The following is a 26,509-nucleotide window of genomic DNA, read 5'->3' on the forward strand; positions in this document are numbered from 1 at the left end:
AACATACCTCAATATTACTCTGAGACACATCAAATGGTACATGTGAGGGAGAGATTTAATCTTAACACACATACAAGACATCAGATCAGTTGAACGCTGGTGTGTATGGGACTGACTACACATAGCAACAAGTGGAATACATCTAGACCTAAGAAGCTCACCTCCTACAGTAGTCCAAATCAGTGTGAGGTCCAACATAGGAATGAGTGTGTGCATGGGAAGAGATAAACACGATAATGTACCAACTTGAGATGCATATTCTATGAACCAACAAAAGTATTAAAAGTACAACCTAATAAGTTTTGTGGGCCTCGGCTAATACCAAGTTGGCAATATGCAAATTAAGAGATAAAGACATTTTACGATTTCCTACAATTAGTGTAGGAGTTCCTATAGTAACCATTAAAATAAGTGTACACGTGCAAACACAACTAACCCACTGTTGATCCAGAGAGGGAGAGTCCACAGGGCAAACACGTGGGAAGATAGTGAATGAATGATTACGAGGTTGAATGTGATCATACTAAATATTTCCCTATATAACACTACGGCACTGCACACACACAAGAGTAATAATGGGGAAGTAGAAACATCACAGAATATGCAACAGACACTAAATACTCTGACAACACACACCAACTTACATACTGTTGTTTCAGAGGGTCAGTCAAAGGTGAGGTGGATATGCATGAAATGGAAGGAAGAGAACATTAGTGCAGTGATACAGTACACTAGTGATGCATGACACAGGGGAGGGGAAACAATTGTGGACAGCCAAACATGCAGACTGAAACACTTGATTAACCATGCATACTTTCAGGTACTACTATACGAGTAGATCTACTGGTCTCAATTAAGGAATAGTATCACATTCAGTTATCCGTATGTGCTCTTCTTTACACTGTCTACCTCCTAACAACAAGTGCTCAGAGCACAAGCATGTCAGCTTGGTGGAATGTGATTGCACACAACGTACCTCAATGTCTTCCTGTTGTCCATCCAGAGAGAGTGGTACATGTGGAGAGAACAACAACATGAGATAAAACACCTCACACTGACAGGGTAGAGTGTAGGCACTATACTGTGATGAATGAATGATGCCAAGTGTGTTTATGGGTGGTCAACAAGTACATCTAGGCACTAGGAGAATGCACTGATCATCTATCACTGTTGGGTGCATATCCATTACTTTTCAGGGAAAATGTTATGGAGTAATCACAATGACTTAATTGCCTTTTCATGGGCAAATCATTGATAACACCTATTAAAATTAAGAATTTCAAGGATAGTACATACCATGAAATGTGAAATATCCATTAAAATTCATATGCATTTCACAGCGCGATAGACCAGCTGAAAATGTTGCACACCCATGAAAAGCAGATGGAAAATCAAACTACGGCATCATTGCTTTTCATGGGAAATTCATGGATACATCTATTAAATTTTAGAATTTCAAAGATTGAGCATTGTGAAATATCCATTAAAATTTAATAATAGTTATAAAGTGAATCAAAATTTACATACTCATCAAATGAAACTTAAAACGTACATGCTATGGCCACGAGCATTTGTATGCCATAATAATTATAACATAACATAATATCTTCCTGTCTCTTTTTCCTCTCCCAGTGCACATGTAGAAGGGTCGTTCTTTTCGTTATCTCTCACAACCAATATTTCGAGCCCTATGTGCATATAAAAAATTTCTATTGATTTGCATTCATGAGGGATAACAGTGAATACAATAGATTTACCTGTATAAACATAATTATTATGAGACTGCATGTGTATAATTATTGTAGAGATTCACCAACACACACAGAACACTAATAAACAGGTAGGTATTAACTGTTGTCTACTGCTAGCCAGAACAACTGCCTGGAGAAACTCACTTATAATAAGAAGCCACTCTTGGTCCCTCCTTATTTCAGACTACTTTGACTCAAGTCTCTCTAGTAGAATCCTAGGCTGCAGCTGCAAAGTATATATAATTATAGGTATTTTACTGTTGGATGTGTACAGCTATTATACTGCCTGGAGAAACTCACCACTTGCTATCCTGGTCATGACACCATTCTCTGTTTCATCCTCTTTGAGCCTTTGTTCCCTGGTATACGTAGTGGCGGCGTACATGGTATCCTCTGAAGTTTCCCTGCTTTAATTTTTAGACTCTCAGTTCTGGAGCTATAGCAACTAGTAACTGCGCATGCGCATAGCAACTGCTGCACTGGGCTTTATATAGAAATTCTGAAAAAAGAAAAGAAAAGCAACAAAGTCTAAGACTTTAATGAGAACTCAATGGTCTTCTCTTGCTTTATGGAGGGGTGTCTGCAAGATCCACCAGACATGATCCAAACTTTCTTATGTTGACTTAGATCTACTTGCTCAGTGCTCACATGATATTAAATTTAGGCCATAAATTGTTACCTGCTGCAATCATTATCAGGCCAAAAATTAATATTATTTTACTGTTAGTTTCATGGATTGAATAGAGTTGTCAAAAACAGCATACCCATCAAATCACCGTGAATACAACGTGAATACGAAAATCATGGTGAACTAATTGTATTTTCATGGGTATGCTTTGATTTCACGATGTTTTACAGTTAAAGCTGTTATCAATGAAAAGTCTATGAAACATTATATAATGAATGTTTCATTGGTTGCTACTACAATTAATTGCTTTTTCATTTGTGATTCAAAGGATATGAGGCCAGTAGTGTATATATCATGTGAATATCATACCCTTTCCATACTAGTGAGCCCATCCTTCATCAACTGTGGGGAACTAGCAGCATTCGGTATTGTAGATTCAGCCATTATCAATCTCAAATTAGTTCTTTGTTGTTCAAGGGCTGTTTCATCAAAGAGGGGCGTAGCTTGTAGGTTAAATGAGAGATTTTCCCACAGCAGACAATTATGTAAGGGAATTTCCCAGCCAGGAATTTGCAAAACATTAAATTGTAGACCACAATAATTGTATCAAATGATCACTTGAGGACAACACAAAATGAATGAGGTATAATTATACAAAAACAAAGTGTGTAAATTATGTTCAGTTCAAGTCCAGGAAGCAGCTGTCACAGACTCTGACCAACTTCTTTGAGGAGGGCAGCTGGGTGCTTTGTGAAGTGCAGAATATCATCCTGTGTGTGTGTGTGTGTGTGTGTGTGTGTGTGGGTGTGTGTGTGTGTGTGTGTGTGTGTGTGGGTGGGTGTGTGTGAGTGGGGGGGGATCCATTAATTACTGAATGTCTGAACATACGTAACAGTACACACATGACTGTACATGTAGACACGGCTTATAATAATCATCTGTTGGAATCTACAGGTAGGCAGTGGTATCCATTAGTATCTGTTACTGAGGTATGCACTAGAATAGCCTAGCGTATATAGACTAACAGGGAATTAGTATCTGTGAGGTATGCAACAGAATAATGTTCTCCTCCATCCTGTAGCCACTCTTACACTCATCACAGCCCTCGCTCCAGAGCAGCTCAGCTGACAAGAGACGCTGTGTGTGTGTGTGTGTGTGTGTGTGTGTGTGTGTGTGTGTGTGTGGGTGTGGGGGTGGGTGTGTGGGTGTGGGTGTCCTAAAATCCTTATCATTACCACAACACCACCATACAATGTTGCTATGCAAACAACATGTAGTCCTAAGCAATGATGGCTTCCAGAACTTGTATGGTACTTTTTAGGGCTAATATTTTCTGGCTAATATTTTCTGGCTAATCTTCGAGATAAAATTAGACCCTCGACAATTCCCCGCTATAAGGTAGTATCAATGGTAGATGCTCTTATCTACTCTTGGTGGTATGGAAACTCACATACAAATTATAGTAAGGATTTGAAGTATAGAGAATGGGCTGGGACTAGCTTGCATATACCAGCAGATATACCTGTGTAGCTACTAATCTGTCCACTGCATGTATGGAAAGCAGTGTGAAGGCTGAACAGCATGCAAGTCTCAGCATAAAGCGTTAATTGGTAGATCCCCAGTGTTCTATGAGTTCCCATAGTCTAGTTCTAGAAGCCATCATTGCTCTTCTTATTTATAACTATACTACATGCATGTACATGTATTTATACTATTTGCATAGCAACATTGTATGGTGGTTTGTGGTAATGCAGTGAATGATTTAGCAAGGTCTGTGCTAACATAGGGATTGGAAACGGAAGTAGCGTCAGGTGACATTTTAGATTGAATTTGCAGCATGGCACCAGAGAGCCTTTGATGTCAATCCGTGTTACGGTTGCTCAACACGCGGGAAACAATGTTTCATGAATTATGATCACTACAAGATATTCAGAGCCTCCCTAAAACGTCATTCTCATGCCCCCTAATGATGAGCATCAGTTGGAAAAGAAAAATACATTTTTGACTTTTGTGAAGATAGCTAGAGGTACAAAATGTTCTTCGTCACGCTATGAGATCTTTATGTACCTAGAATGCTTTCAATATAGCTAAGACTGTGCAACTCATCGGTGTATTGTGTCCCACCCTATAATTATGGTCTCAAGTGTCAGTTGGAAGTGCAAGTTTTAGTACAAATGTAGTAGCAGACAGTCGAAGGTACTATCTAGCCTAGATACACAGCCTCGATTGCGGATATAATTCGAGGAACTTCCGTTTCCAATCCCTCTCCCTATTCAATCTATGGTAGCACTCACTGTACCTGTAGTCCTGCCTGCAGCTGTTGGGTCTGTCCTGCCAGACAAGAGCTCTCTTGTATCAGCTCCGGTCCTCCTCACTATCCTGTGAGGGTGTGGGAGGTATGTATTGAGTGTGAGGGTGTGTGGAGTGTGTGTGGAGTGTGAGGGTGTGTGAGGTATGTGTTGAGTGTGGAGTGTGGAGTGTGTGAAGGTTACCAATTATATGACAGATTTTCATCAAAAATTCATGGACCAGTAAAAATAAAAATTAAGAGGGAGGTTTTAGATGGTATAGCTGGTTATTTTAGAGGCACGAAATTTTCGAGGTTTTCGAGGATTGACCCAGAAACAGGCAGGCTGGTAAAAAAAATTAAATTAAAAGGGACATTGAGTTTTTAGATAGTTTCTGCACATAGAGAATGTGTTAGACTTCCCTGAACATGTTGTGGTAACTAATAAGCCTTATAAGGAAGTAACAGTAGTTGTTGGGTTAACAAAAGGGAACTTATAGCTTCCAAAACAGGGAAGCTAAAGCTGCACCAAATAGCAGTGTGTGCTGACTGGAGGTCAGAGGTCAAGTGTAGCCAATGGCAACTACAACCAAATTGAGTTGATTGAAGTATCAAGTCTCCAATGGATACGATAGATACATGTACAATGGAGACACAAGGCTAACAACCAAAAGAGTCTGTTTTTACCCAGCGTATACGCTACATTAGAGACAAGTTGTCCTAGGAACAAGCAATGCAATAGCAACCTATAACTAGGTATACACACACGCATGAACAGCTAGTCGGACAATACGCACAATTAGCGAGTGCTACAACAATACACAAACAAACAAACTAACAACAACACATTGCTACCAATCAGCACACACTCATCAATACCATATAGCTATTTCAAAGGGAGATTTGACAAAAATTACAGGCTACCAAAAACAGCTGAATTGTTGAAAAGCTATAGCCTTGTGCTTTTGTTACAATAGAGCGCAACTATATATGCACACGCTTAGGCTCACCTGAATGTGTTGGCTACTACACCATCAGTCCACTTAGTGACAGCCTTGGGGTTGATGACTCTATAGCCTGTCTTGTTCTCTTCCATCTGTCCCCTCTCATTGATTAGTGTGAGTGTGTCAGCTAGTACATGTACCTCTAGGACCTTGGTCTTGCCTGGTGTGTGTGTGTGTGTGTGTGTGTGTGTGTGTGTGTGTGTGTGTGTGTGTGTGTGTGTGTGTGTGTGTGGGGGGGGGTACTACGGTAGATGAATAGCAATGGTATTGTATATAGGAGGGAGGTTGTTAAACACTTTAAATTCCACTACAACATGACCTTAGAAAGTACAAGTGGTACTGGGGCTCCATAACTTTAGTTGCCATTTCAAATTTTGGGGGATTTTCTGAAAGCTATAAATCAAAAATTTGGTAGGGGAATAGTTAGATCGCAAAAATTTTTTACCGGTAAAATATTCTAGTAATACGGTAGGCCTCTCCTAGCTTATAGTACCATACCTTGGGTAGGTTGACGTCCATGATGGATCTGAGCAGTAACACGTCTTCATGTTCGTTAGGGTACTTCAGTTTCAGATGACCGGCTGCCACCAACACTGCACTGACTGGACTGCACGCATGCCTACAGTGTACAATAGTGAGTAGGTCGAGTATACAGTACAGTGGGTTGTACCCACCATAGTCAGAATGGAGTTGGCTGGAGAGTTGCTCTGAACACAGTCCATAGGTCATGACAATCTTGACGGCCAGATTACGAGCATCCACAAAACCATAAGAGTAGAGAGAGATCTCTCCAATCATGGAATAGTCTGGCACCATCATGGCCACTGTACGAAACAACACCTACAGAGAGAAATATTGAAATACATAGAGGCTAAATAGAAAGTACTGATAGTTACCTTTAGATTGTCTGGTAGTTCAGAGCAGCCAGCATAACCTGGGTTCATGGTTCATGGTGATGCAGACAAAGCACGATGGACACAGGTTCAGAGTAGTGCCCTCAAATACAAATGTCTTTAGATGAGTTTTCACTGCTCTCAAGATGGACAAAATGTATACAGTAATTATAGGGATTGTTGAACGGCCATAATAATTATATAGATAATAAAATTATACTATGATTGAAACAAAGGACTACAAAATGCATCTCTTAATTGTGAAAATGCACAATCCTAACTTAAGTTATGAGCACAGTCAAAGTTAGTGGATCATGTGCCTACCTTTACAGTCATGTGACCCGGCAGTATTGTCACAGTAGGTACCACTAGAGCACAACGACTCCACCTCACACTCGTCCACATCTGGGGAGATAGTCTGACCATCTGCACACACTGCATGGGGAGAATACACGGATAACTGCAAACACGCTATAGTGGAAATTATAATAATACGGACACTTTAACTAATGGAAAGTGAACTGTTTATTGTAGTGTGTCTGCTAATTTCATGTGCTTCTATTGAGTTGGGACTTCCCCTGATTATAATGCCTGATTATAAGAGGTGTCTTTATTTCAAGGGTGGTCAGTGTAGCCACACCCCCTCACCTGTAATGGCGTGCTGTATCTTCCTCTTCCTCTCTAGGATGCTCCTCTCCTGGTCCTCCACTGACTTGTGATAGAGCTACTCACCACACAGCCTCATCTGACAACACACCTGAAACAAGGGACAACAATTTGTTATAATTATGTTGGAGAACAATAAATACTGTAATAGTGCTGCTCACATGCATCACTTACAGGAAGATAGACTCTTTAAGCCTGCATTCAGTATTGTATTCATTCTTGCTTTTCTCTTTCGTTTCTGATCCACGTGGCACCAGCAAAACTCAAAAGTCAAAAGTAGTGAGGGAGGGGGAGGGGCTGGTGTTTAATTCATTTCCCTTTAGCCTAAAAAGGGAAATGAATAAAACACCAGCCCCGCCCCCTCCCACTAATTAATTGTCTCTCAAAAGTCAATGACAATAATTATAAGAGAGTTGCAACATAGATACTATAAATTACTGTGGTAGCAAGCTCTGCTAATGCACACTTGAAACAACAATGATGGTCATTCATTACCCACTCCCTGAGTTTTTGCATGCAGCAAAATTAACATGTGTATAAAACTTTATGTTATGTAGCTTTAATACTTTGACATCTCAACCGAGGCATCAGCACCTTTTTTTTCATTTTTAATAACTTGTATTTGGGCTTTGTTCAACAAAGAAAGGCGTTGTTTGTTTTCTAAAGTAAGGGAATTCCCCAAACTGCACGGATAGGTGGGGCTCATCCATAATTATGCATTCCGTATTTCCAAGGGCGTATACGCCCTTGGTATTTCTTAGCCCTTATTCTGGCTTATTTATTCCTGTAGAGTGCTGATTAATCACCCACACCATCTTTTCTCTTTTCACAACAACATTTGTAGGTCACTGTCACCAGGCAAAAGCAAAGAACTGATCAGCTCTAAATGTATGCAGTCTAAATAATATTTATAGACTGAGTCAAAGGTCTCTATGGGGTTTTGAGACCTGAAGGCCCGAGGCTGTAGCATCTCGAGCGTAGCGAGGGTGCTACTAAGGGCCTGAGGGTCTCAAAACTCCATAGTGACCGTTGACGAGGCCTATAACTGGTTTAGAATAGTGCTAAGCAAGCTAGGCTATATTAACACAAAGAAGACTCTGAAACCAAGAGTTTCTACAAGCCTCAAGCAACGTTAAAGCTTTGCTCTGGCTAGTCTACATAAAAAAACTCACATTGATGAAGGCAGTTTCTGTTTCTTGAGAATCACGCATTGCAAATAAAAAGTTGCTATTGTCATAGTAGTTAGCTCTGCACTAGAGCACTAGCTATTGTAGCTGCAAGAGAGAGATAAAAGCTGCAAAGCGGCACTGCAGAATGCAAAACTTAAAAAAAAATTAATTTTTAATGATGCACTGTATCATCGTTACTATGACTTCAACATAAACTGTGTGATGTTGCCATGTTCCATACAAGTTAATCTTGACATCATCTTGCCTGTAGGCATAATCAGTATAATAGACCTACTTAGAAGACCTCAGGTCCATAAGTGAAATAATGGACCTCTCAGTGACCTATCAGATTGCAGTATTACTACAAGCATTTTCTAAGTCCAGATAATTAGCAATGTCAGTGAGTGCATATAATTACAGGCTACTGCATAAATCTATTATATTATATTATAATTTATATATACAAGCTATAAAGTGGATGTGCATATGAGCATGACCTCCTATAAACTACTGCATAATTATAGTCTTCTTAAGTTACAGCTCTCCCTCCCCATGTAGGGCAAGCGTCCGATAGCTCAGAGCAAGGTTGTCTTTATCTCACTCCTAGTGGTGGACATGCTCAACACCATCCTGCAAGAGACCATCACACTCTCCAAGGGTGATCGAGTAGCAAGTGCCCGAGCTGCCATTATTGTCTTTATTCTCTGTATGATTATATTATTTGGCCCGTTAACGATTGGCCATTATGTCTATCCAGAGATACAAAAGAAAGGGGATTGGAAACGACCGCCCACGCCCTATGTAAAAGGACTAACATCCGGTGAAGCACTCCGTGTAATTATTGCGCTCGCAAATAATTACATGGAAAAGTTTTGTATCCCTGGTGTCTAGCTCTCCTATCCACTAGAGATCACTCAGGGCCTGGGAGATACTTGAGAGAAGTAAGCTTATACCACTGACAAGCTCTAAGTCCGTTGTCTTTACTCTGTTTCCAATTTTTTTGAGTTTAGCTTGAATTACTCTATGTCAACTTTTCTCTGTCCCTCCTGTGAAGTCAAAACAGCAAAGGACATTGCTTGACTTGGTTATTATGTATCTAAGTGCTACATAGAATGGCTTCATGCTATAAATAAGCTGTACTGTTCATAAACGTTTGCAGTACGGTCCTTTAAACTGCTTTAGTATACTTTTAGACACACCACGGGCCTGTCCCTCCTACGACTTCATAGTAAAGGCTATTTCTTCTTGCATAGCATTTATTTGTCTAGTAATAGTGGCTGCGTTGCTTAGTCGACTTTTTAGAGCTAAATTCTCTTTACTTTTTAGAAAAATCAACATTAAAAATGATCAATTTCACTGTTTCTATGTACAGCACATTGTAGAGCAGTCAAGACAGGTAATAAGCATGCTGACTATAAATATAATCCTTTGTAGTTTTAGCCACGCCCTATAACGCGGAATGCTTCACGCAAAAATTTCGCAAAAATTTCGTTTCCAATCCCCTTTCTTTTGTATCTCTGGTCTATCTCTGCATAACAAGAAAAAATCTAGCCTCGAATCCACGCCGATTAAAATACGGCCTGCAGGGGTGTTAGTGCACATGCGCTGCACAATTACCCAGAATCTGGGTAATCGTGCATGCCAGTAAAACTTTTAGTAAATGCTACAGGCATTTCAGGAGTTCTTGCAACTATAATGTCGAGAGCGGAAGTACCTGTCACGTGAACAGTTACGTAATTATGGTTCATTTCAAACCAATTTTTCTCCAATAAAGCCTTTACTCAGGCCTGTTTATTTTGGGAAAAAATCGACCTATACAGGAGGCTTTGCTCTGCATATAATTATCTGCAAGCCTTTGCACCACAGCTAAAGCTATCCTTGTACTATTAGTCTGTCACACAAACTGTGTATCCAGCTGGAGCTAGCCTAAGAGAGATTTTACTAAGACTAGTGATACACTTTCAACAGCTTACGGACAGGCTGGGGCAAGTAGTAGCTCACAAAACGATTAGAATCTCAAGGATAGCTTCAGCTGACAACCTGCTGTGGTGCAAAGCCTTTATATTTACCAAAGGCTCTTAGCTTTCTGATGTAAGTCGATGTTTTCCCAGTTTAACAAAAATGAATAGGCTCTATTGGAGAAAAATTGGTTTGGAATGAGCCAAAATTCAATCTTGTTACCAAGGTTCACGTGACAGGTACTTCCGCTCTCGACATTACAGTTGCAAGAACTCCTCAAATCCCTGTAGCTAGCTGTAATACTTGGAATTTGTTCCGTGTTACTATCAATGGCGTCGACTGAGTTTTGTGAAGCTGTGGCTTATGCTCTTCGTTGCGTTGGTCTAAAGGATCTCACACTGAAGCCAAAGCAAAAGGAGGCTCTCATCCACCTGTATGACAATCATGATGTCTTTGTTTGGTTCCCCACGGGCTATGGCAAGTCTTTGTGCTTCCAACTGCTCACTGAAGCAGACAAGCTCTAGCTCTACAAGAGTTGAGAGAAGTGTTGTGCTGGTGCTGTCACCACTAGTGTCTCTGATAATAGACCAGGTTTCAGGCCTCCGGAAGATCAAGAAGGGTGTCTCTGCTGTTATAATTATTGTCTGGCAACAAAGGTATTAAAGATGTAGATCTAGATAGCTATATTAAAGAATCTAGGAACTGATGATATTAATGGCCTGAACTTAGTGCATTATTACAGTCAACACTGATCCTTCATTTCATAGATGTCGAGAAGGTGAGTGACGTGTCCGAGGGTCGGTTCTCTCTCCTCTATAGTGCTCCCGAGGCACTCCTTGGCAGAGAAGCGTAGAAGCAGCTCTTGGTCCAACGTCCCCTCTGTGACTCTGTAGTGGCAGTCGCTGTTGACGAAGCACACTGTGCGTATAAGTGGTAAGCAAGAGTGGTTACAGTGTTTATTCGATTTGAAGCTTTTAAATATTACGAATCCCCAGGGGTGGCTACTTTTTGAGGCAGAAACATTATTTTTAAAAGTCCTTGTAGGGAATCCACTAGCCTCTATTCCAGGCCACTTTAAAATACGAACTACATGTATTACAATAAGTGGCTACATCATTTTAGGACGCGGCATATAAAACAACACTGCTTGAGTAAGTGCTACTTTGATAATGTCCTAAGATGTAGTGTGTTGCATATTTGGAGGGTCTCCTTAAAAAATGTACACGAGATACAATATACATGAACAATTGTACGTTAAAACATAGTGCCTTTACATGTGCTCTACTGTCTACGCAGTTTTGTATAATGATTTTACAAATGCCCCCTCACTCAACCACTTGTCTAGCACTTTGGTATGGCCTTCACTGATCTTTTTGTTAATATCGCTTCATAGCTGATTGATGTGGTTTAGCCTGGCCCAAGCCTTAATTAATAATAATTGAATAATCACTTGTTTGTCAGTAGGAGTACTGGCACTCGTAGTCTGTAGTGTGCACTCAATTCCAGCTATATTTAATTATTGTTTTTTTTTATATAACACTCTGCAGGTACAGAGATCTACCGTTGGGTTGCTGAGTACTGGCAGTCTCAACAGAAGGTGCTTGAGTATAACGTTGCTCCGATCCCTCAGCGGCACGGCACGTCTTGTTGATATGAAGCAGTGACTAACAAAATTAATTAACAGTAATTTTTACTCTCTTGTTTTTATATTACTCTTGTCCTGGACGGGGAAACAGAGTCGCCTTCCAGCGGCTCCAACGGTCTGACGCTTAGCTAATGGTGGTCTTGCTACGTGTACGTGTGTGTGTGTGTGGGAGAAACCCCTACCCCACTAGTGTCTTTGGATATCTTTCTCGGAGCCGATTACTCGTCGGCTGCCAGTGACACTTGTGAGAGGCCTGGGCAGCCATCTCTAGCTCTCTGTTGTTTTAATGTATTTTTCCTACGAACCATGCGGTTTAACGTATTCTCATTTTGTTTATTTTCCGTTTTATTATCAACAATAAATTTAGCGCATGTGCACTAACACCCCTGCAATGAACACCAGGCCGTATTTTAATCGGCGTGGATTCGAGGCTAGAAAAAATCCAGTCAGTTTTATTACATCTCTCCTTGAAATTATAGGAGTACTTTTCTTTTTCTATGGCAACAATAATTATCACAAGTATTATCAACAGCTGGAGAATTGAGTTAGGTTGTGACTCTCAATGCGTCCTTGATAATCAAATAGCAGCTGCTTTCTCTTTGGGAATGTCTCTAATCATTTTCAGATAGTTCCGTCAGTGCTGAAAAGTTGTTAAAGTTGCTGAAGAGAAAACAACAAAATGAGAAGAAAACAAGATCACCTGATTGGTACACTGCGCTTGATTTGATCACGATGTTTATCAAGATCAACACCATCTACTCGGCTATTGTTGGGATGACACAATCCACTGATTTCTGCAGCAGCACTGAAGTTGCTGCAAGCTCAGTTTTCCTGTCCGTTTGTGTTCTACTGGGAATTGCTAGCGAGTTAATCAATTGCTTTGGACACGAATTTAAATAGCAACAAAGAATACATCGACAAGTCATTCAATCAATTGGTAACTATCGGCATGATTCTTATTGTCACTATTTGCCTTCCCTTTTATTTACTGGCCGATAATTTCCAGCCTCTCGATTGTGCGTTCAGTTGTGACACTATTGTTGCTAATGCGACCATCAGCACAACCACATGCAACCGGACGGCCAACAGTGGAGTTAGACTGGGGTTTACCCTAACCACGCTTATTATCGTCCTCATCTTCTCCAGTGTTTATTTCTATCATGTTCGATTAGCTGAAATAAATCGAAAGAAGCTGAAGAGTAACATTGTTATAATTACTGGGAAAGAAACAGTGGTGTAGAATTTAAAATTTTTCATTATAATTATCAAGTTGTATTGTCATAATGCACCTATCAATGTCAAGCCCCACCCCTGACATACGGGCAGTATATATAGGGGCATTAGTAGGGGGTTATACAGCTTTTAGCACTCAGTTTCCCCCCAACACAGGGGCTTTTGCATCAACATTTTTCCCAGCAATTTTGAGGGCGGGGCCAATGTTTGCGCATGCGCATCATAAAGTTGCAATGTAGCTGACTAAATCCCCTGTTAATCCCCAGTGTACCCCCACCATATATACAAGGGATTGATAGGGGATTATACACATGAGGAGCCCCCACCCTATTGGGCATTCATTAAGTGAAAATGTATAATCCCCACCCAATCCCCTATACTGCCCGTATGTCAGGGGTGGGGCTTGACATTGATAGGTGCATAATTATATGCTTTTTCTCAGAATTAACTATAATCAGGAGTAGCTATACATAAAGCTAATTAAAATTAATGATTCAATAATTATGTATAGGTCTGCAGTGCGAGTGATATAGGTCTGAAGTGGTGTGGTCCATATTAATTGTGCCCATTATATCACTCCTAAAAGGGGTGGGGCTGGTCTTGCAGGTACACTGTTATAGGAATATAATTATGCTATGAACTTTACTTCCAACTTTAAATTATTAGGTATTGAAGAGTCTCACACTAGGCCCTCATAACATTATTTTTACCATTATTCTATTAATTCTCGGATTGAAAAATGTGCTTATTATTAAAAATGCAAAAATGCGACATAATAATTATAGAAAAAATTAATTAAGACGTATACATAAACACAGCACACATGCAAAGCTAATTATAACTGACACATGTACACGATATAATCATGATTCTCATAATATTGGTGATAATCCTTCACATGAAAATGTCGTTATGCAAAATTTAATGTAATGATCTTTACCAAAAATGGACATTGAGGATATTTATCTTCTAATTATGCTAAAAATTATTCCGAGCATAATTTATCAGGGCCTACATTACACACTGTGCATATGGCAAATGACACTATCATTAGTAACATACAAATCTTGAGTATAAGCAATAAAAATAATGAACAGTTTGTGCTATGCTAATAATAATTAATTTTTTTCTGATGTGTTCCGAGCTTTCACCTTTGACCCTCAGCGAGTCCCCATCCAACTTGCCAAGGTGACTATGGGACGGACTTTGACCTGGGATTGATGCTGATTTCACCTCTGTCGGGTTGTCATAGCGACTGTAGTATGGAAACTCGGTAATAGTTTTAGAGAACTTGACTTTCGGAGCCGATCTCCTAGCGTCTCTACAGTGTGTGGGCGTGTGTGGGTGGGGGGTAATTTATAAAGAACAGAAATAATGCTGCAACTAAAGTGACTGCTATAGTGTATACACACGATTGGTAATACACAGTGACACTAGCAAGTGTATGCAATGGCCGAGTGGTCTCCCAGTAAAGTGTAGGGATAACTCACTCTGTGTGTCTCTGGCTCCTGGAGGACCTCTCACTCTTGCTATCAGCCTGGGCACAGAAATCAAACAATGTAGGTGGCTACTAAAGTCTATACTGTTGGCTACATTGAGACCTGTCTATACCCTACAAGTAGCGTCTATAATACAGCCGGGCCCCAAACCTCTGCCCTATGCATGGCTACTACCAAACAGGTATGATACAGTGCGTACGTAACTCTACTGTATTGCACACAAGCTACACACATGTACAGTGTCTCTCACCTCATGTGACTTGCTGTAGAGGCGCTGTATGATAGGAGTGAGGGGGGAGAAGGTTCGGGTCATACCACCACCACGTTTATGAGCCTCTCCGTTAGCATTCATACGCTGAGCTACTGACGTCATCTGCTTCCTGTGTGTGTGTGTGTGTGTGTGTGTGTGTGTGGTGGGAGGGTGTGTGCAAGTGTGTGGTGGGAGGGTGTGTGCGTGTGTGTGTGTGGGGGGGAGGGTGTGTGTGTGCGAGGGTATGCGTGTGAGTGTGTGTGGGTGGGTGGTGCAGTCATAGTGTGTGTGTGTGTGTGGGGGGGTGCAGTCATAGTGTGTGTATAGGTACACTAGTTATAATTCAAGCACGGACATGTTACAGTAGTTGAACATCTTTCAGCAGCCATAACTTTAGTGCTGTGACCCAAAAATTTGAGAAAGATACCAGGTCTTTTTCTAAGCTTTCAGAAAATCATAAAATTGGATCCACGTAATTCAAGTTATGGCGACTGAACGAGTCCACTAACCAATTGATTAAACGGGGGACATGTACATGTAGTACATACCTGCACATTAATTTATACTATTCACTCACTCTAACACTTCTTGGGGGTCAATGGTATTATGGTCCTCCCCTTTATCTGCCGCCTTATGACCTCTGTCCTTTGACCCTCAAGACCTCTTCTTAGCAGCAGGATCCGGGGGTACAGGGGGACGATTGGAGGATCGTTTAGGGGTAGTGGGTGGTCCAGGGGGCGCCTTCCATACAGGTACTTGACCCCTGCTAGGGGGAAACGGTTGATAATTCACTTTTCGCATCATTTGATAGGATATAAAGAGAGCTACAGAAAACTCTATTTACCGTATATGCTTGATCAGGAGCCGCGGTTACTAAATGTTTCATTTTGCTGGAAGAGGAGGCTACAATTCAAGAGAGGACACGTACTGTTCAAGACCGGTGTTTATTAGCTCCAAAATATTTAGTCTGTCATTAAATTGTTGTTTTTTTATAAACTTGAACTCTGCCATGAGAAAGACTTTGTGAAGCACTAACAAGCTGCTACTTGTATCTACGTACATGTAGCTAGCTGCTAGTAATCATTTTTTTGGCTGCCACATGCAGAAATGCTAGAGTCAAAGTTCACTGAGGCTACTATTTGAGAGCGGTTACTAAATGTTTCATTTTGCTAGCAAGGGAGGCTACTATTTGAGTGCAGTCTTTATACAAGAGCGGCCTCTGATCGAGCATATATGGTAATACAAGAGTGCTCTTGTTTGGGTCAAATGGACCACGGATAATTACTAACTTTAAATAATTTCTGAGACACACCCACGGTTATATATACGAACACAAGGAAATAATTACGTGTGTAGAATAATCATTACAGAGTGATTGAACTTACTTCTTATTGGCTGATGGTCCAGTGGGCGAGTGTCCTGGTTCATGTGCAGTATTGATGCCATGAGGTCGACGTGATGTTCCCTCATCTTAGTCAGTCTCTCCTCGTGACTAGTCAGCAGTTTAGTAATGGCAGATTCATACTCTTTCTCTAGACTGGAGAATGCATCTCGTAACTGTCCATTCTCCTTCTGTACACTGAGGGGGTGTGTGGGTGTGGCAAGGGGGAGGGGCTTATTACAGTAACAGTGCAGACAATTGAGTGGTGTAGTTAGGTTATCAAAAAAATAACAAATACCGTATAGCGGGTAATTTTTATGGGGCAAAATATTCGTGGTTTTCGTGATTGAACACTAGCTGGACCACCAATATTTTACCCACGAATGAAGCGACCTTGACTACCTTTACCTGCAGTGAAAGCAGCAACTACGAACATACTATCCACAAAGTGACTAAATATTGCTCAACCACGAATATTTTGCCCCTACTGAAAATTACCGGCTATACGGTAGACACTAGCAGTAGCAATTCTCCCAGTGACACACTCTCATACAGACTTGCACACACACCACCATACACACACACTACACAATCCCTAATTAAAGGCCCTCCACTTACATAGCGAGCTGCTCGGCCATGTGTGTCAGTTCTCCGGAGAGTGCCCAACAAGTCTCGTACATCGTGAGATAGCGGACACAGATATTCTGACCCATAGCATCGGCCCAATCTACCGGCTTCTGGTTCTCCCTGTCCGTGTGGACCATGCTGTAGCCAAAGTCCATGAGCAGCTGTGTGTGTGTGTGTGTGTGTGTGTGTGTGTGTGTGTGTGTGGTGTGTGTGAGCGGTGTGTGTGTGTGTGGGTAGGGGAGTGATACAGCTAGACTTAGAACTCTAAAACCAAAAACATGATTGGAGTTATCGTTGCTACAGTAGCTATGTGGTACACACGTTTCAGACTTGAGCAAGCACTTATTACACTAACAGCACACATCCACCCACCCACTCATACATCCGCCCACTCACCTGTAGATAGTCGAGGTGTCCTCCCTGTGCTGCAAAGTGGGCGGGGGTCACACCGGACTCATCCAGTATCTCCGTCACTTCCGACTGTTCGTTCCTCTTCTTCACCGTCTTGAGAAGCCACTCAAGGCACTTGGCCTGTCATGTGACGAGCACGTATACCATATGAATATCATGTGACAAATAGAATAAGTTATGGATAGTCTAAGTTAGCAAATAATTATTTCGAAAAGTATAGTGGCTATTTTTATTTCTAAATCTCCCCTAAAATGTAGAGGCCGGTGGTTAATACCAACCACCACCACCGACCAGTGTGGGCACATCAATAGCAACCTATAACTAGGTATACACACACGCAAGAACAGCTAGTCGGACAATACGCACAATTAGCAAGTGCTACAACAATACACAAACAAACAAACTAACAACAACACATTGCTACCAATCAGCACACTCATCAATACCATATAGCTATTTCAAAGGGCTATAAAATGAATCTTTTAATCGTGAAAATGCATAATTCAAGTTACATACAAAAATTTAAATTCATGAACCATGGTACTACAATACTTGAACAATATTTGAATATTTGCGAGCACTCAAAGTTAGCTATCAAAATGTAAAGCTTCTAAACAGAAAAATCACCAGCTACAAAGGAAGTCAGCCCTTTCTAGTAACCACACTTCCTGTGTTAACTTACCATCGAGGTTAGTTGAGCACAACCACTGCTTTAGATCATCATAGCCCTCCTCCTTATGTCTCCTGTGTGCAGGGACACTACATTAGTCACACCAACTACAACACCAGAGGAGGATCGTCAGGGTCAAAAGGTCTAGTCTTAATCATAAAACTGCTTCTGGGAGACTTTCCACTCAGCTATTGACCCTGACAACCCTCCTCTGCTCCAACCGCATGTGCAAATTCAACAGTCTCCTGTACAGTATAAGTCAACACCAGTTTAACAACTTCCATTCTCAAATTCAAGCGTTATTTTAACAACTTTACACACACAGGCAGAGTCACTTATTCAACACAACTGTTGTATTACTGGCTCTTGTAAATGTACTCACAGCTTGAACCACCATCTCTCAATGTCCTCCTCATAATTCTCCAGCAGTCGATGGCACTGCATTGAAACACACACAGCTTTATACATTGCAGGCACTCGTGTATGTACGTATGTCACTATATAACTCCCTAGCAACCAATGAGAGCATGGATACATAGTGACAGAGCTTACACACAGCTTTATACATTGCAGGCACTCGTGTATGTACGTATGTCACTATATAACTCCCTAGCAACCAATGAGGAGCATGGATACATAGTGACAGAGCTTACATCATAATTTGAATGTTCGTCCAGCATCTCGATCAATCGAACCTCACTGCAAGACAACTTTTTGAGAGTGTGAGTGCAATTAGACGGAGGCTACCTGTTAGCGTAGGAGGCGAGTTTCTCCTCCTCCCAATTCGTGTCCCCATCAGCAAAGTTTGACTTGGCTGTGTCGTCCATCCTCTGGGGGGAGGGGCAGCGTATGAATTACCCCATACACCTCAACACATTTTAATGATGTTCACACTCACTTTGTTGAAGGCTTGGACAAAATCTTTGCATACTTTACATGATGGTTTGACAGCCAGAGAGTAGCTTGCCAGGAGGAGGACAATGAGTACCAATGATCTGTCGAGTGTATTCATACCCTTAAGCTGGCATAGTCACTCAACTCAGTTTAGAATGTGGAAGATGTGAAGATTGGTACGGGTCGTTTCACCCACCTGAATATAATTTTTGTATAGCCTCGATCACAGGCCACACTTCCTAGGGCCAGGCCAGTGATGATGAAGCAATATGTGTTCAGTCTCTTGACTATAGAATCAATTGCAAGGCCAGGTCTTAGTGATTAATCGTGTGAGCGTTGCTATAGTGTTCATAATAATGATTGCGCATGCTCTTTTCACATACCATCACAATAATTATAAGCAGACACATAAAACAGCATCAATAAAACAAAACGTTAAAGTAATTATTTCAGTTTTGTTCAGTTCTGCAATGAATCTACAAATGTGTGTAGCAGTGTCTCCTCTTTGCTACACTCTCAATGCATGACCCACTCCTGTTTGATTGCCTTCGTACTTTCTCTTTCGAGTAGCATCGCTTTTTCAGCAGTAGTGAGTTCGAGTCTTTCAAGCAGGCCAGGTGTCATCTCAATGTGTTCAGCTACACAGTAGATGTCCTTAATGTGTTCAGCTACACAGTAGATGTCACTGTTGGGGATTTCTTGATCGAGCTGTTGATCAGTCACTCCAGTCTTCCTGCACACATCTTCCATTACAGAGGATGATTGCAATTTACATGAAGTTCAAAATCACTTTAAAGTCCTCCAAAAATCGTAATTGACTATTTATTGAGCAATGTATATAGCGCTATGTACTTACTATGATCATACACGTACGCTGTATGTACTTACCAGAGTATTGCTGCTGATCACTCCTTCTCTCAGTCTTTGTACAAGTTACCTCCCGTAAGCAGAGGATCGTTTTCCTAATTATGGGTAAGCAAGTACGTACATGACATTGTAAGTACTTGTAATTGCTGTACAAGTACTTGTATAGTTTACTCATCATTTGAATCTCATATCTGCACAGCAGGTCAGGTTAAACAGCTAGCCACCATACCTATTTGCAAAGCACCATAATGCATATAATTATGTATGACCTGCATAATTATAGCTTCAACAAAAATTATACAACTAGCTTCATAATTCCCAGCTCCTGAACCTATAAACATGCAGGACAAAGTTTATAGGCCTCTGAAGAGTTCTCTTATAAGTATGAACTTCCCCTGTGTTGCTACACCTAGCTTGAGGCATTATAATTAAGTTACTACCCACAGGCACTTGACTCAAGAGGTTGGTATAGTAGGTTGGTACACAATCATTATTGTAAGGAATGAGCAATATAACTTGGTATAGCACGTACACTATATATGCAGACTACAACTTGATCTACTCAAGAAGTGAAAAAGCAGTACTGTAACATACATAGCTATAGCAATCAAGCAATAACTTGATAGGAAATTTAGGTGGTAGCAATTCCACCATACACAAAACCAAGAGTTCATTAGGAAGAGTACGCAACTCCACTTAAAACTGTAGTAGGCGTTTCTTCCAACCTACGTCACAACCACCAAATGAACCTCTTGGCAAAACTAACTTAGGAGCTAGACAATAATTATGTACCACTATAGCGTGTACAGTACTTGCATGTACTATTGACGTGCTTGCAGTCAGTGCTCTAACAAGGTCATCAGTTATCATCAAATCTTACACTAAAGTCCACCCTAATCCTATACGTGTACAGTGCTTTTCAAGTAGGCATGCACAGACATGTTCGACCCATCAACAAAAACTTGGAAAGACAATCACCCATTAAATGTGGATTCTGAAATAGCACCTTCTACATAAATCTTACAGGACATTCCCTATTATAACGTATGCTTTATTACAAGTACCAGCACAGCACCCACTGAAATATCATTTACCTGTACCATATTGTTGTCATGGTGAGCATTGCCATGATGATTGCTTGCCCCATTCAGATGTATGTGGCGACCATCAAACTGTAATGTCCAAGTACTTGCAAATCTGCAGAGGAAAAAACAAAATCATGAATAGGCCTAGTAGGTTTAGCAAGAAAAATTGAGCACAAGTGATGACACGGGAACAAAGAGCACCTGAGTGACTTGCAGAGAGCCAGCTTCTTCTTCAGTTCTGTGTATTGATTGTCTGATTGCAGATAGCAGGATGGAAACATACATCCCGTGCACTGCGCGGGCGGGAGGTATAAAGCGCAATGCACGCACTCAGTCAGTCGGGATTATCAAGGGAGAAACGAGGAAGGAAGACTGTCAACTAACTAACTGCTATCACTAACCGCACTACTATTTACTACTTAGCAGTAGGCAACAACACACATGTAATGGCAGAAATTTGTAATGTAGAAAAGTTGAGAAAAAGTTTAATAAGTTTATTCTTCGCCGCTGCTGGCCTGGGGAACATTGCCCTCAGAGCAGGCTAGGTTAATGTCCATGTTGTCTTTGATTGGGTGGTTCTTTGAGGATCGACTTCCCCTAATACACATTACTGCACTTCTCAGGATAGCAAAGGAGATTTTGCATCTTAGCCAGCCCATTAGTATGCTGTATTGCATTTCTTTTTTTTGAGCTAGCTTATCTGCAAGTCTTTTGTAAAAAGTCTGTGCTTCTCTACCCATGCCTCCGGAGGTTGACATCACCAGTGGGGTGAACACACCATGTTCTATTTCAAGAATTCTTTGGCCATAAGTTGTTTTTTTCTCGTCTTCATGCCTTTTATAGACTGCAGAGAGCCTTCTCGATCTGTTGCTTGGAGCGTTTGGGTGGAACACTCTTACGTCGAAAAAAGTGTCCTGTCCTGCGGTCCAGAAGCTTCTTGCGCGTATATCGAGTCTTGCACCGTCATTTATGTTTGTTGAGGCTAAGCGGAAGGATTCACCTGTGAGTGGTTGAAGGTGAGGTTCTGTGGCCACGTTTGAGCAAACTTCAGTGAGCAATTGTGCCGTCATGTCTCTGATTTCATTGTGGCGTAAAGTGGGGTATCCTCCCATGGGGCAGGTCATTTCATGATCTATTTCAAACACTTTGCCACAGTTACACCTTCTGGGTGTGTTTTGTAGTGTCCAGCCATAGCGCAGGCAAATTGCATCCTTAAATTCCCCTTTGTTACTACTACTATTCACTATGGCCGCCGTGCCGCACCCAACACCCACACCACACCCACGTCATCTTCTTCACACGTCACCCACTACACTCACTCTCGCTCCACCACTTATGCTGCCCTCCACTCAGAAGGGACTCGAGCACAAAAATTCCGTAAGTGTTACTTACTTATACTGTATTTATGCAGCTAGCTATAGCTCGCTATAATAGATTATAATTACGCTAATTGCAATGAATATTAGCTAGCTAGCAAGAGCTCACCTTCAAGGAAGTGCGGCCTAGGATCGAGGCTAGCAAGAGCTCACCTTCAAGGAAGTGCGGCCTAGGATCGAGGCTAGCAAGAGCTCACCTTCAAGGAAGTGCGGCCTAGGATCGAGGCTAGCAAGAGCTCACTTTCAAGGAAGTGCGGCCTAGGATCGAGGCTAGCTATAGAGCTCACCTTCGAGGAAGTGCGGCCTAGGATCGAGGCTAGCTAGAGCTCACCTTCGAGGAAGTGCGGCCTAGGATCAAGGCTAGCTAGAGCTCACCTTCGAGAAAGTGTGGCCTAGGATCGAGGCTAGCTAGAGCTATGCTGATAGCAATGCAAGTAGTTTCATAACTTAACAATGATTATTCTTTGTACAGCGGCTTACCCACAAAATGATCGTTAGCGTACTGAAACGAAGTGGAAGTACGGAGTCATTGGTGTGCCCACGATGTTATTTACAGCCTGGAGCTCCCGTGATCGTAAGTATAGCAAAATTAAACTTAGCACACAGTCTAAGTCGATTTATAGCTATTTTATGTCATGTGCATGCGTACGAAATAGTGTCGCTATGATAAAGCTTGTATTTCATTCCATACAGACGAAGTTTACATGGAAACATCCAATTGATACCAAGGATCATTCCTTTTGAACCGCCATGCAGTCTTCATAAAGCACTTGAAGGAAGTTCATAGTAAGTTTTGACTTTCATGGCAGATATTATAATGCCATTTCCATATATTACGCCGACTAATTGCATGGCTGCAAACGTTGCACTGCTGGCGTAGCTATATGCGTAGACAACATTTTGAATTTCCCGCTTGTCATTTTTCCTTTTTGCAAAGAGTCACGTGATGGTTGCTAATACAATGACGAATCAAGTTAATTTCAAGACATTGTATGTAAGCAAGCTTAGAGTGGTCAGGCCAACTTATGTCTAGGTATCAAGGCTAACTACAAAATTGAAATTGACGATCATTACCATGAAACCTATAGAATCTCGAATATATACAATTTTTGTCATTCAATCTTTTACGTACTTTCTCCCAGGCATTTCTGGATGCTTGTAAAACGGGTAATGTGGGTGTGGTTCTGGAGCTCATAATTTCAACAGTCTCAAGGCTAACTATTTTCATTAAACGATTACAAAATTGACGATCATTACCAGGAAACCTGGCTATAGAATCTTGAACAGTATTATAACATGTACATACAATTCTTGTCATTGGGTGTTTACTAATAATGTATTTTCTCCCATGCAGGCATTTCTGGATGCTTGTAAGACAGGTAATGTGGGTGTGGTTCTGGAGCTCATAATTTCAACATAATCACGACCATTACCTATGATGTCAGTAACGACTGCATGCAGTTGGCATCCATGTAAAGCCGTATTTGCTAAGTTTGTTATGCTTGACAGCCCACTCCTTTAATTGTATGTGGTTAAGGACTGATCAACTTCTGAGCCTTTTTTATCCGTGATCTTTTTATCTATGATTCTTCAATTTACAGACGCCCTCGTACCCAGCCCCAACATAAAGTTTGTTGAAAATCAACTCCGAAACTTAGACTATGCAATTTGGCTACGATCTAACAAATATCCCACGGACATAGAAGATCAAGGAGGTACGGACTTAGGCACGGCCGCGGGTTCGGGAGGGCAGGGACATAATTATAACAACAGTAGAGCAGCTTCTCGAAACTAACTTAAGTTTATTACAGACATGTTGATTATTCATCGCTATATAACATTTTGTTACTCATGTTAACGATTATTTATCACAATATTTTATTTTCTTGCAGAGGGAGCTACTACGAGTAATACGAGAGGTAGTAAGTTTAGTCCCGTGCATGTCTCCACGGCTTTCCACCAACATAAACTAAGAGACTACTCGTATTAATGGATCGATGGCAACAAACACCCCGACAACGACTACTACCAATAAGCCACTAGCTATGTGCGATGCTATTACTACTGATAAATCTACGACACACACCATCAAGGATCGGCCCACTCCCCAAAGTACAAGGCAAGATTACCAGATTGAAGCAGAAGAACTAAATCCAAACTCGTCAGGGAGCCCCATACTACAACATTATAAAATTAAACATCAAACAACTAAAAATCAAGCAACAAACACAAACACGAAAATTACGAGAGGGCAGCAAAATCTTTTTTGGGGGGAATCTTTTTTTCGTTCTTTTTTCCTAGGCTTTTGAGGGGACCTCGAAATAATAATAAAGTTCAAACCAGCTACACCAGTTCAACCACAATGTTCAATCCACAGTAGTCACAAGACATCTCAGGTACCAGTTAACACATCTCAGAGATACAAGAGGACAATTAAGACCATGCAGCTATATAACAACGTTCATAAGAGGTTTCCAGGACAACAAGACCGTTAACATATCTCAGAGGTTTCCAGGACAATAAGACCGTTAACACATCTCAGAGGTAGTTTTCAGTACAAGCACTATTATCAAATCATTTTACTTTAATGGCAGACCACACTACTATAACTTAAAATAGTAAGAAATGGGTAGTGACCCCATAATACTATAATTAGAATATGCACATGGCAATTGAGATGGTGAGATGCTGAGTCAGCTAGTAGATGTTGCCGTGCTCACGAGTTCAAGTTGTCTTCGCTTCAATCATCAGGGGAGGTGACCCAGTATTAGGTGTTGCCGTGCTCACGAGTTCAAGTTGTCTTCGCTTCAATCATCAGGCCGGGGAGGTGATTTAATGTTCATTATGTTTATCCAGCGCAATGATCGACATATCCATATTGTGGTGGTGTCAAAGATTTGAGACTTCCCACAGTATTAGTGACGATCGAGACATCAGGAGATAGCGAAAATTAAGCCCCTCGAAATTTTTCCCTGTACGGTAGGCTTCTGCTTTACATCGGAGAGTGATCGAGGTCCGGTGGTAAGTTGTGTGTACTTCCACTAGCGTCAAGTTAATAAAATGTCCCAGTTAGCGTTGAGAAGTATTAGTGGCCATAGGTGGGAGGGGTCAGGGCTGCAATTGAGATTTATCCCACGTGCACTGAATGATATAGCGGAGGTCTTACATCTAGAGGAGGCTTTTGCAACATCGTAAGGAGATGGCAATTAAATATAGTTGCAAGGGGAGTGCATGCCATATCAGTTGAAAGTTGAAATTTGAGATGAATGTTAGGGTCCGGTAGTTCCTGGCCTGACATCAGTTGAGCGATAGCATCGGAGAATGTCACCCAAGGAGAGTATGAAAGATGGAATGATATCACAAATGTGGAGAGCATTAACATAATTATGACGAGGGGGGTGAAAGTAATCATGACTGTACAACGAATGCTGTGGTATGCCTTCTATGGCGAGATACTTTTAGTTGACGTAAGAGATAGATAGCTCTAGGTATTGCACGCAAATATCAGGTTGATCAAAAATAATGTGGAAGACAATGTGACATCAGGGATAAAGTCATGACAACACAAAGTGTTAGAGACAAAAATTAACAACGAGCTTGAAATGATATGGTCTATCACCGAATTACAAACTGATAATGTGGGTGAGTTAACGACAGTTAATGATGTAATGATGTGTTATATAGAGACCACATTGGAATTAGTATCAAAATAATAATAATAATAATAATAACAATATTATAGCACATGGCCTGCCTTATTTTTAGGGAGAAATTGAAGATTCCATTTTATATCTCTCCACGATCCCGAGAAACAACCAGTCCAAGAGACAGCTAAATTTAAGCAACCAGTCTAAGCTCGGCAATAAAAAGCATCTATCGTATAACAGAGTACGTTACATCTATTCCAGTCAGTGTAATCAACTTCCCGTCAAACGATATTCCGCAATAAAAAGTACCCATAACCTAATACTTACAAGCACAATCCATACGTAGGAATAGAGATCCACCAAAGAAACTGAACAACCTATGTATTCCCTATACCACCGAAATAAACTTAAAATTGGTCTCCTCCTAATTATGAATATTAACAAAAGCCTGCCCTCAAATCAAACAACTCACAAACATCAATTGTCCCTCCCACAAGCACTGCCGTATAATTATGTCCTTTGCGCGTATTCTTAGCGTGTATTATATTATTATAATATGTGACAGGG

At 41.0% G+C, this 26,509-nt stretch overlaps 3 protein-coding genes and 1 long non-coding RNA gene across 13 annotated transcripts in view; 1 reads left to right on the top strand and 3 right to left on the bottom strand.

Annotated features, from left to right (window-relative positions):
* LOC135347044 (uncharacterized) overlaps positions 1-709 on the bottom strand; it is a 33,634-nt gene extending 32,925 nt beyond the window's left edge. The window contains exons 1-2 of the mRNA XM_064544856.1: positions 645-709; positions 8-439 (exon numbers count right to left, since the gene is read on the bottom strand). The gene's annotated coding sequence lies outside the window, so the exon portion shown is untranslated. The remainder of the gene's footprint in view (positions 1-7; positions 440-644) is intronic.
* Positions 325-19,144, bottom strand: LOC135347062 (cysteine-rich with EGF-like domain protein 2-A). Of its 8 annotated transcripts, XR_010398229.1 has the most exons (11): positions 18,972-19,038; positions 18,727-18,903; positions 18,456-18,511; positions 18,086-18,147; positions 17,389-17,523; positions 16,984-17,153; positions 16,370-16,563; positions 15,562-15,750; positions 14,985-15,114; positions 14,726-14,772; positions 14,141-14,556 (listed from the first exon to the last, which is right to left on the bottom strand). XR_010398229.1 is itself a non-coding variant. In XM_064544914.1 (6 exons), exons 1-6 carry the CDS (start codon positions 19,083-19,085, stop codon positions 4,653-4,655), a joined length of 462 nt encoding a protein of 153 aa, XP_064400984.1. In that variant the 5' UTR covers positions 19,086-19,144; the 3' UTR covers positions 3,794-4,652. The 8 variants fall into 8 exon arrangements, 2 of the variants coding, with proteins under 2 accessions (XP_064400984.1, XP_064400985.1); XR_010398232.1 differs by lacking the exons at positions 14,141-14,556; positions 14,726-14,772; positions 14,985-15,114; ... (2 more) ...; positions 16,984-17,153; positions 17,389-17,523 and adding exons at positions 325-1,688; positions 1,896-1,977; positions 2,052-3,149; positions 3,405-3,516; positions 4,679-4,753 and having other exon boundaries at positions 18,727-18,772; positions 18,821-18,903; positions 18,972-19,144; XR_010398230.1 differs by having other exon boundaries at positions 14,726-15,114; positions 15,562-15,747.
* Positions 10,396-12,383, top strand: LOC135347083 (uncharacterized). Its single transcript, XR_010398250.1, has 3 exons — positions 10,396-11,013; positions 11,125-11,290; positions 11,905-12,383. It is a non-coding gene; the product is annotated as an uncharacterized LOC135347083 (long non-coding RNA).
* A 208-nt stretch (positions 19,145-19,352) lies between the features above and the next one.
* On the bottom strand, positions 19,353-26,494 carry LOC135347064 (uncharacterized). 3 transcript variants are annotated; one of them, XM_064544919.1, is made up of 4 exons: positions 21,121-26,494; positions 20,935-21,031; positions 19,856-19,929; positions 19,353-19,710 (listed from the first exon to the last, which is right to left on the bottom strand). In XM_064544919.1, exon 1 carries the CDS (start codon positions 22,041-22,043, stop codon positions 21,414-21,416), a length of 630 nt encoding a protein of 209 aa, XP_064400989.1. In that variant the 5' UTR covers positions 22,044-26,494; the 3' UTR covers positions 19,353-19,710; positions 19,856-19,929; positions 20,935-21,031; positions 21,121-21,413. The 3 variants fall into 3 exon arrangements, with proteins under 3 accessions (XP_064400989.1, XP_064400990.1, XP_064400988.1); XM_064544920.1 differs by having other exon boundaries at positions 19,353-19,700; positions 20,929-21,031; XM_064544918.1 differs by having other exon boundaries at positions 20,929-21,031.
* Between the last annotated feature and the right edge of the window lie 15 nt (positions 26,495-26,509).

This window comes from Halichondria panicea, chromosome 13 (assembly GCF_963675165.1).
Source record: "Halichondria panicea chromosome 13, odHalPani1.1, whole genome shotgun sequence".
Lineage (NCBI taxonomy): Eukaryota > Metazoa > Porifera > Demospongiae > Suberitida > Halichondriidae > Halichondria > Halichondria panicea.